This window comes from Anopheles coustani, chromosome 2, assembly GCF_943734705.1.
Source record: "Anopheles coustani chromosome 2, idAnoCousDA_361_x.2, whole genome shotgun sequence".
Lineage (NCBI taxonomy): Eukaryota > Metazoa > Arthropoda > Insecta > Diptera > Culicidae > Anopheles > Anopheles coustani.
Window position 1 is genome coordinate 73,050,459 of NC_071289.1, and position 10,472 is coordinate 73,060,930.

A 10,472-nucleotide genomic window follows, 5' to 3' on the forward strand; every position below is an offset into this window, starting at 1 on the left:
GCTGTAATGGAATGATAACGATATTGAGGATGATGATGATGATGACGATAGCGAAGCAAATAGGTATAATAATGGTTGAAGAGCAACCAATGTTTAACAATTCAACTGTTCCCGCAGTATCTTCATTCTTATAAGTTAGTTCAATTGGAAGTGTGTGTAGTTTATTGTGATTTTTGACGATGTTGTGAAGACAACAAAGAACTAAGGGGTGGATGAGTAATCGCAAACGAGAAAGCAGATAGTACCAGAGAGGGGCACACAAATTTATAAACAATCACTTTATTAGTATGAAGGCAAATATTATTATGCTACTACGCGGTAACATTTACATTTACAAATACAAATCAGCCTTAAGTAAATTTTCTCGGCGCGGGGGTTGGAGTGAATGAAACCGATAGGAAAGCTCAATTCATAGGGAATGGGTTTTGGGGATTTCCTTTTTGTTTTTACCATGATGGGTCTCACGAGGACATTTTTGAGATTTGCGCTCCAAAGCTGGACGGACAGATGTCTTTTTGTTTAATATCTGGAAACACAGTTAGATACGCACCCCCCGTCTAACAGGTCGGTGATGCACTCTAGGAAGGAATATTCTTAATAAGGATAATAATAAATCTTACAAACTGTTCTAGCTTTTTGATATATTGGTTCTATATCCCCTATGTACGTAGCTCAATTCTAGACGATTCCTAATGGTCCGTTTTTATTTGGGTAAACGCATTTTCTTGAGTCTTGTTTCCTTTTCATGCGACACGCAGAGTAACGAATATAAGTAAAGCAATGGAATACGACGAGCATAGGGAAATGTCAGCGGGCAGATGGAAGAATCGAAAGGACATAATAAGATTCTGCTGAATAGCGTAAAACGTAGCTTAGGAAATAGATTCCACTACACCAGAAAAAGCATATAAGAAACGCAACTGTGTGTAAGGCTTGAGAAAATAACGTAAGATTAGGTGCTACCAGGAAGAAATTAGACATGAAAGCGAGGTCGAACCCCAAACCAAGAAAGCAACGATCAGAATAAAGGCGAATCGATGGTATCACACACGAGTGAGGAAATTAAAACAATAGTTTATAGCAAATCAAACCACCCTTCCGGGCAGATCGGATGTCGTCTCCCGCCAGTGCTGGGGTTTTTCGTACGGAGAAAATATTACCAAACCGAAAAGAAAAAGATAACCCAACGCTAGGAAACCTGTGAATAGACAAGCCAAGAGATGAATCAAGCAACAATCGAAAGCAATTGAATGTAATGCCAGCAGCAGTTGTTGGCAGGATGGTAGAGGTACCGCAAGGATTTGATTTGTTTGAAAGGGTGTGTTTTGTTTTGAGAAAATATACTTCAAAAAATGGACTCGATGGTGAACAGAAAAGAAATAAAAGTAAAAAAATCTAATTCTGTACAGGAACAAATGGCGGAAAGGCATTTTTTAATGTGTATTTACAGTAGAATGTGGAGTTGCAGAAAGAAAGGAAGGGTTCGAAAAATCCACCATTGTGAGAACCACTGTTCGGGTGGAGTAAACAACATCATAGCAACCGTCGCATTCGGGGGCTTTGCGTTTGGAAAATTCTACTTTTCCACACAACACGAGCTCAGCAACCCGTGATTTGCCCCAGTAATTGGTTGACTGGCTGGTGCGTCACGATCACGGGCCCGTTTTGGATTCTTTTTAACTCAGTTGTCGTGCACGGCCGCTTTGGGAAATGTCGGAAAAATACATACGCCAGCAAAATCTGGTCATTCTGCCACCAGAGCAGCCGAAACACCGGCCGTACGATTGGCATGCGAACAACAGGGCACAAAATGTGTTCTCTCTCGACCAGCAAGCGTTGGCGGATCGCGTGATAAGGTAAGACAGAGTGAGTTGGTTCCGTTTCGACGGTGTGTTGATTTCGTGCTGTTCGGGTTTTGTGCGTTCCGCAGTGAAAGCGATCGTGTGATCGACGAAACAAAGCACACTACGGAGGAGAGCAAGAGTGAGGTCGACTTCCGGCTGCAGGAGCGCATCGAGGACATCCGGTTCCGGCGGGACGAGCTGCAGCAGCAGAAGAAGGAGGCGCACATCGAAGAGGAAGCGCTGAAGGTGTACAAACGACGCACGATCGATGCAATCAACACGCTGCGGGAAATAGCGGTTCCACTGTGCCAGAAGTGTATCGTCCTGCGGGAAGGACGCCAGGGAACGGACCTGGTGAATGACGGTGTCGACCGGGAGCTGCGCAAGGAGCTGGACGTGACGGAGGGTGGTATCGCGCTGCTGGAGAAGGTGCTGGAGCAGTGCGTGGAGCAGATCCGGCGGCTGCGGGCCACCATCTATCTGCTCGATCGCGACCTGGCCGACAAGGACCGCTCAATACGGATCGACGAGAAGAACCTGGAGTTGCGCCCGAACCAGATGGAGATGAAGGTCTACGCCGGAAGGGTGCCACTTGATCCCTAGTACGGCTGCGGTCCCGTTGGAAATGTGACTGAAACGATTTAAAAAGCCCTTTTTACCTGTTTCAGCAACTCCACCGATGAAGAGTGGATCATGGTGACGAACAAAAACATCGAGGCGACGGCAAAGGAGATCAACTCGGCCCAACCCTTGCGCTCCTACATCGATCAGCTGCTGAAGCAGGTGGCCGAGGACATTCGCACGCAGGTGGAGCGCACGAACGCCGCCTTCCGGCAGCGCACGGCCGAGCTTCGCTACACGAAGGTGAAGCTGGAGAACGTGCACAAGGAAACGGTGCGCCAGGTGAACGAGCTAACGCGCACCGTGACCCGGCTGGAGCGGGAGATCGCGGAAAAGGAAGGCTACGTGGCGTTGGCCCAAACGCGCCTGGCCAACCGCTCCCAGCGACCGGGGATCGAGCTGTGCCGCGACAACGTGTACGAGGGGCTGAAGAGGGAACTGGCAGCGCTGCGAGAAACCATCGCCAAGCTAGACGGCAGTCTGGTGAAGTCGAAGGCAACCCTGCGCTACCTTCTCAACACGCAAGTCATGCAGGAGGAGGAAATCAATCTCAAGACGCAGTCGCTACGCATCGACGAGGTGGACTGCATGACGATGCGGGAGAGTTTCAAATTCCAAGATTTCTAAAACCTATTCCAAGTTGCACGTGTGCAGGAGGATGACGCACCATTAAACAACACACCTGGAGTCAACTACTTTATCATGATTGGCTTTTTATTTACGATTCTGTGTTCGGTCATATGATCACTATTTTATTACCTCCTTCCGATCTACTATTAATTTTGTTTTATAGACGAGAGTAGTTTCATGCAATTGATCGAGAATTTCCAGTTTGTTAGAGTTTGGTTTTGTTGTTGCGTTCTTTTCTTTGCACATTCCGGATTTTTTAACATGCAGAGGCGGGTGTGCATCTTTGAGTACGGTTAGTTACTTGCGTTCGCATTCAGTTAATCATTTTCACGCTTTTGGGTATGGCGGTCGTTCCCTCTCGCGTGGCGTGGGACACGTTTCCGATCGATCTCCGACTGGAAGAATCAGACTTTCAAAGGAAAATTATCGACCCTTCCTAGATGGTCCCCCTAGCAACGTATGCTCGTTAGGGGTAGTGAAATCTCCTATTTTTTGCCTACTGAGGTTTTTTCCTTCTAGCCTACTAAGTCCTACCCCAAACCGATTTCACGGAATGATAATAACAGAAATGATCAACATGTTGAAAGTATTAGCAGAGAAATAGTGCTATCTTGTAATTTACCGATAAAAGTAAGTGAGAAATCAAATAACAAGTATTCTACGCTGCCTCTAACGATCATAAATATTGACTTTTGTGTGCCATCGATGCAACATGCAGACGAATGGTTTACAATCTAGAGTTTGATGAAAGTACTGCGTGTACTCGTTGCTCATTGTCTTGTTTTAGTTTCAATTTGCGCAAAAGTGCGATACTTTCGATAGCGCTTGTGACACATTCGTTATACATATAAATACATCATTTTTTATTTGTAAAATATGGATACGTTTCTAGCTTTCCTAACATACTTAAGGATAGGCGGCTTTTAACTGTTGATTTGTTTGGCTTGTTGAGTTGACTTGGGCTGACTAAACGATTGTAAGCTGAGCGAATTCTCCGTAAGCCGATTCGGCTGATGAAACAAATCCCCGCACACTTCATTCAACTTCGGACCACCTAGAGAGTGTACGGAAACGAATGCACACGCACGCGGGAGAGAACATCCTGACCTAGAAACTCAGGCTAGCTACATGATGCATAATAATGCACGTACTTCTTCGTTTATCTTCTCCTTGGGGAAACCTTCGCGATGCGGGGCTACTAAGGGTGGGGGGAGGAGGACAAACAAGAGCTAATAACAGTCAACGAGGGAAAGATGGCGAGAAGGAAAGAGGGAAAGGCTAATGAAGCTAATCCGAAAAATGATACATTTTTATAAATCTCGCGATTAGAGGGATCGACCTTACGTCTGCTTATAAAACTTCTACTAACTGTTAAATAGAATTTGTTTGTTTTTTTTGTTTTTTTTCCTTTTATATTCGGAAAATGGTGTGTTTTCCGTTTTTTCGCTATATCATCTACATCAATGCCACTTAGAATAAACGTGGCAGTATAAAATACCGCTTCATAGCAGCGATATGACGGTAGGAGAATGTCGATGCATCAGTCGCACCAGTGGAGACAGAAACAGCCTGTGTTGTCGTGTGTTGTATGTGTACAAAAAGATACTTACACAATGGGGCAATAGTACGTAACGCAATAGTAGGCTGTGGACGGTGGTAGCATACGTCTCAACCGTGTGATTCGACCGATACCGATGACGACGTCATACCTCTGCTATAAAGATTCCACCAACTAGTTTTCTCGGACGAGCGACTAGCAGCATACAAGATTATCTTCCAGGGAACCGTGTAGTGCGTTACTGTCCCCGCATGCGGTTTCATATGACTGATTAGTTAGAAGCAGTAAAAGTTTTGTATGATTTGGTTTCCATCGTTAGCGGGAACACACTGTACAATGTTATCACATACGTTGACACGTGCCGAGGAGACAGGCGATGATTGGAAGGGGGGGAGAGGGTGAGTGTTTCCAACCACCTCCGGGGCCTGAAGATGGTGAAGATAACCTTGCATGCCGGAATGGGTGGAATGACTGTTCCGGCATTAGATATTTGTCATTTGCTCAAGCAACTCGAGCAGGCGAAGTCTGACTTTCCAGGGTTAAGAAGCGAGTGGGAGGGGGGTTGCGGGAACAACGGGGACCGGATCTGGCCACTACAGTACATAACTTACGATGCGTGTGTGTGGGGGGCAGAGTGAGGGCTTACGTCGAGAGGTACAACCGATGGTAGTCATTGGCACCGAACGCACAGTTGCACTTGGGGCACTTCCGCTGGCGCGTCTCGTACCGCGTCCGCAGACAGTCGTAGCAAAACACGTGGAAACACTTGGACAGGACCGCGTCCTTCCGTTTCACCTTGCAGGACGGGCAGGTGAGCGTCTCCTTGTATTCGCGGATCTCCTCCAGCATCACCTCGTCGATCGTGGTGCCGGACATTTCGATCTTCTTCATGCGCTCCGCCTTGCGCTTGAACTGCGCCAGCTCTTCCTGCAGCCGCTTCGTCTTGTACGCTTCCGCCTCGAGCGAGCTCGTCTTTTCCGCCACCACCTGCTGGGCCTCCTTCATCTGGGCGTGGTACTTCTCGAGGTGCAGCTTCAGGTCGGCGGCCGACTGAGCCGACTCGATCGCCTTACGCTTGTGCATCTCCATCGCCTGCTGGCGCGCGACCAGCTCCTTCTCGATCGTCGTTACCGTGTTCTGCAAGATGCGTTCCTTTTCCTCCAGCTTCCGCAGCACCACGTGCATCGCCTCGATCTGGCTGTCGCGTGTTTTGACCTAAAACAGACATCAAAAGCGACGTTGGTGTTAAATCCGTAATTTGTATTATTTGTTGACTCTTTGCTTTAGTGTTTTTTTGTTGCATTTTTGGTTTAATGATGCACCTTTATTGAGGAAAAAGCCCCATAAGGAGTTCAAAGCGTGTCCTGGGGGTCAACTTACCTGGTCTTCCAGCGTCTTTTTCTCCTCCCTGAGCAGTTTGTGCATCTGGTTGGCCTTGATTCGGTCGGACATGAGCTTAAAGTTGGCATCGTCCTTCTCGCGCAATTGCTGGATCAGTCTTGAGTTTTGTTCCTGCATGTCCTCGAAAGCCTGCCCGGTCACTTCCATTTCGTTCAGCAGTGCTTCCTCCTCCTGGAAAAAGGTGGACGAAAATCCGTTAGCGCCTTACGTTTACTATTATCGAGCGTTTTTCTATGTCTAGGCCACTCCCCCCTTTCTCCCTGTCTCTCGAAAAGCGAAATGGAAGAACGCAAAAAAAAAGAGGAGTTCGAGAAGGTATGTGTCAAACTACAAAAGGTCGAGGGTTAGAAAGAGTAGAGTCCATACAAATGGTCGATAGCCGCTGCTCCAGCTGCTGTCCGGCGGTTGCTTCTGGTTTGCCACTTGCTTCTGCAGCTCGTACTTTTGCTCCTCCAGCTGCTTGATCTTGCGCAGGGCCTCCTCGTCCGCCAGCTTCTTCCGGTCCTCCCGCTTGCTCTCCTGCAGCTTCTTCATCTGACACTTGAGGTCCTCGATTTCGGCGCACTTTTTCTTCTCCGACGCCATCAGCTGTACCTTATCCCGCTGCTCCTTGGGGACGCCCTTGTACATGTCCAGCAGCAGCTTCATCTCCTTTTGATCGTTTAAAGCTTTCTTCAGCTGATTGCGCAGATCGCGCACCAGGTCCGACTCGATGCACTTGGCCCGTTGTTGTTGTTGCTGCTGCTGCTGGTCGGGTCCGTTCGCCTTCCCGTCCATACCGGCCTGTCCGGTGCCCGCCGCGCCCTCCTTCTTCACCACCACCGTTCCGTCGGGGCCGATGATCTCTTCGCGCTTGATACCGTTGGCGTCCACGTCGCCCTCTTCGCCCGAGTCGGACCTCGTCAAGCCTCCCGCGCTGCCCGTGCCAGCTCCACCACCGCCGCAGGAATTGCCGTGAGTCCCGTTCGGGTCCTCCTCCTTGATCATCCCGCAATGACCGTCTCGATCGTGTGTCATGCCGCCCGACTCTTCCTTCACATTCGCGCCACCACCGCTCGCATTCATTGCGAGACAGTTCTCCTGTTTGATCGTTTCCGCCATCAACTGTGCTTCCTGCAGGGCCGTCAGCTTCGCCGACATTTCCTCCAGGTCCTTCCGAAGCTTGGCGTTGTCCGCCGAGACGTCTTTGTACTTTTTCTTATACCGCAGCCCCTCGCCCTTCAGCTGGCCGTTGTGGTTCTGCAGTGAGAGGATGAGATGCCGCATCTCGTGATTGATCGGGGCCGTCTGTTCGTTCGCCGCCATGTTCTGCTCGAACTCGATCCGCAGCACCTCGTACTCCTTGCGGATCTGTGACATTACGTCCTCCATCTGTATCATATCGCTGCGCACGCGTTTCTGCGCGTTCAGCTCTTCGCTCTCCATCATCTCGATCTGGCGTAAGTGTTGGTTTTTGCTCGACTGCAGCTGGTTGCGACTCTCGTCCAGCAGTGTCTTGATCTGCATCGACTCGTTGTACAGCACGGAGAACTGCGACTGCAAGCACTTGTACTCGGTCGTCTCGACGATCACCGACTCGGGCAGCTGCCGGATGTCCATCTTCAATTTTTCCACCTCCTTCAGGGCCTCCCGGTGCTGCAGGTGCAGTTTGTCCAGCTCCTGCAACCGATTGTTGGATAGCTCCTTGTACTCTTCCAGCTCCTTCTGCAGGTCTTCTAGGTGTTGCGCGGCTACACTCGTCATTGAACCGGAACCGCGGGACGCCCCGCTACTAGACGCAGTGTGCCGTTCCGAGCCGGCCGCAGCGTTCCCACTACTGAGCGGATCGCCACCGTGCAGCTGATGGTATGCTTTCAGTTTTTCAATTGCCTCTGCAAGATGATTTTCCAGCTTGTCGTTCCGACAGCGAACCTTCTCCAGCTCGTACTGCAAATCGTCGATCTGATTTCGAAGCTCGGCCGCTTCCGTTTCCTTGCCGTTCAGCATGTCCTGGTACTCGCTCATCTTGAGCGATATCGTGTGAAACTTTTCGTGCAGAAGTGTGTTTTGGGTTTGCAGGTTCCGATTTTCCGCCATCACGTCGATGTACGTCTGGCGTAGCGATTCGTCCAGATCGGGTGGTGCCACGGCCGGTGATTTGCCGTCCTCCGATTCGCCCTTCATAGCCAGCATGAGCTTTTCGTTGCGCTGCATCAGCCGATCGAACACTTGCACTATCTTTGCGACCGCCCGTTTCGAGACCTGCACCCGGTTGGCGAGCTTATCGTCCAGCTCCTCCTTGTCCCAGGTAGACAGCTGCATTAGGAAGGATGTCGTTACCTCGTTCTCGTCTGGTATCGGTGGAGAAACACCATCATGCAATGAAATAATGCGGGAAATAAACGATTATTTTTATCCCGATCCAAGGCACCTATGCTTGGGAGACGTGCTTACTTTTGTTTTCCGATTCATCGGCCGTTTCCGCGTCGAATCGTTGCAGCAGTACGCGAATGTCCTCGTTCAGCTGGTTCCAGTACCGGTTGACGACGTTCAGCACGGCGTCGTCCTGCGTTTGGCGCTTTTCGAGCTGCTCGATGCGTGACCGTAGCTCCGACTCGCACCGTATCCGCTGTTCGATGCGCTGGGCAAGCTTTTTGTTCTGAAACTGCAGCACTTTGATGTCCATCTCCTCCAACGTCGATATCGGCCCGATCAGATGCGGTTCGAAGTGGACCTTCTTGATCGGCGGCTGCAAACCACCGCCCGCAGCGCCCGATCCGCTGGTGGGCGTGCCACCTCCGCTGGAGGCTTCCTCCGCCGAGCGCTTCGACATCGTTCGTCCTCGGGATGCTTGGCAGGCAGCTTGCTAGCGGGCGGGACGTTCGCGCTGCCCGAGGTAGTAAGATGACCTAGTGAACCGTGCTGGCGTGCCTGTGAATCGCAAGGATCGGTGCATGGCAGGGAAAAGACAGGAAAAACGTATCGTTAGCTGATCGGCTGATTATCGATTTTTCCTATGGCAACCAGCAAACCACCGTCGGGCGGCTGCAAGGATTCCGGATTGTGCAAAAGCTTCTAAAAAGTGGTTCTCCTGTGGTCCTGACACCTTTTGCCATTGATACTAATGGTGGCAAAGAAACACCGCGCTCAACCCGCAGGACAAGAAGCGGTGGTTTTCCAATCGCGCTTGGCTTCACGGTGGTTTTGCCCGCTGGACGGTCGCTCGAAGCGGCTGGCAAACGGGTACTACCAACAGTGGTGGCCACATACGTACCTTAGCGAGCGCATAAATTAGGTATGGCTTACTATTTCTTTCAACAATTACGCGAGAAAAAACGAAACGTACTACAAATTGATCTTTCCCTGCTGCTGCTGCTGCTGCTCCTCGCACACCGACACATCAACAAAGCGGCCCGGTGAAAATAGAAGCTCTTCTCGCGCGTCATCCTGGTGGAAAAAAATATCGCTGCTCCTAGCGTGACAGAAGTAACGCTTTGGTTGTTTTCACCGGACAATTAGGGTTTTTTGAGGTTCTACGTTAAATTATTATTCCATCAGTTATAATCACTAGAACATTTAGGCTGCAAGTTAGTTCACTAACAGGATACTGCTAAATGTGTGAAGATCATAGAAGCGATACAAAAGTGGTCAAATTGAATGGTCGGTTGGTGGAGCAACTGTCAAACAACAGGCATTCGTGATTTCTTGTGAAATGTTTTGTCACTTTTGCGGTACGTGGAAATTTGATAAACTTCATGAATGGATTGATCATTCGATGATGAAGATGAAAGTTTGCATCGAATGGTTATTCATCAATTATTCTAAATTTTCATCAAAGGTGTTGTTCAACAAACCTTGATTATAAGGTTGTTTTAATCTTTGCAGTTGACCAAGATCAAATAAAAGACAGGTCGGGTCAAACTTAATTTTTGCTCTGCCATTGTTGTGGCAGTTGTATTGTAAAAGTATTTATGTACTAAAATTTCTTTCATACTTGTGGGAGATTTTCGCAAAAATCTTCACAGTATCAATAGTCTCGCGGATAGAAACTGCTCTTCTGTGTGAAGTCTTGGGTTATGGATCCTTTGTGCATCGTGATTGCTGAAATTAAGTGTGTTGGTCTGACTTAAACGTCCTCAATTCCTTGTTCTGTTGAACATACCAAATTTGCAGTTTTACTTCACTTTCCTGGCTGCTCGTGAGAGGTAAACAATATTTCAACCAACTGTCAAAAATTTTCCCACGAGTTTTCTCTCGTTACATGGTATGCTGCGACCTCTTTTTCATTGACTTTGCTCGCAACACTACTCGCATTGACACTCATCGAGTGTCAGTCGATTGAAGGCTTTCAAGAGAAACGGTTGCCGGTGTTTGTCGGGCATTCGTTGGTGGGCTTGGTTGCGCGTTTTTCCTTCCCGTCTTTTTTTCTGTTTATTAGT

The 10,472-nt window shown here is 49.0% G+C and overlaps 2 protein-coding genes across 2 annotated transcripts; one reads left to right on the forward strand and one right to left on the reverse strand.

The window, feature by feature from the left end:
* The first annotated feature begins 1,710 nt into the window (after positions 1-1,710).
* LOC131266040 (tektin-1) lies at positions 1,711-3,092 on the forward strand. The gene is made up of 3 exons (XM_058268382.1): positions 1,711-1,856; positions 1,931-2,446; positions 2,513-3,092. The coding sequence occupies exons 1-3, from the start codon at positions 1,711-1,713 to the stop codon at positions 3,090-3,092; spliced, it is 1,242 nt and encodes a 413-aa protein (XP_058124365.1).
* A 1,322-nt stretch (positions 3,093-4,414) lies between these two features.
* Positions 4,415-9,397, reverse strand: LOC131266036 (E3 ubiquitin-protein ligase Bre1). Its single transcript, XM_058268377.1, has 5 exons — positions 9,308-9,397; positions 8,488-8,964; positions 6,421-8,384; positions 6,034-6,225; positions 4,415-5,868 (listed from the first exon to the last, which is right to left on the reverse strand). The coding sequence occupies exons 2-5, from the start codon at positions 8,864-8,866 to the stop codon at positions 5,296-5,298; spliced, it is 3,108 nt and encodes a 1,035-aa protein (XP_058124360.1). The 5' UTR covers positions 8,867-8,964; positions 9,308-9,397; the 3' UTR covers positions 4,415-5,295.
* Positions 9,398-10,472: the final 1,075 nt, after the last annotated feature.

Excerpts from the sequence above, each read along its gene's own strand:
- LOC131266040 (XM_058268382.1), top strand. The coding sequence starts at position 1,711 with ATGTCGGAAAAATACATACGCCAGCAAAATCTGGTCATTCTGCCACCA. Across the intron at positions 1,857-1,930 it reads TTGGCGGATCGCGTGATAAG|TGAAAGCGATCGTGTGATCG; the intron begins GTAAGACAGAGT and ends TGCGTTCCGCAG. Across the intron at positions 2,447-2,512 it reads AGGGTGCCACTTGATCCCTA|CAACTCCACCGATGAAGAGT; the intron begins GTACGGCTGCGG and ends TACCTGTTTCAG.
- LOC131266036 (XM_058268377.1), bottom strand. The coding sequence starts at position 8,866 with ATGTCGAAGCGCTCGGCGGAGGAAGCCTCCAGCGGAGGTGGCACGCCC. Across the intron at positions 8,385-8,487 it reads CGATGAATCGGAAAACAAAA|ACGAGAACGAGGTAACGACA; the intron begins GTAAGCACGTCT and ends CACCGATACCAG. Across the intron at positions 6,226-6,420 it reads GCAGCGGCTATCGACCATTT|GAGGAGGAAGCACTGCTGAA; the intron begins GTATGGACTCTA and ends ACCTTTTTCCAG.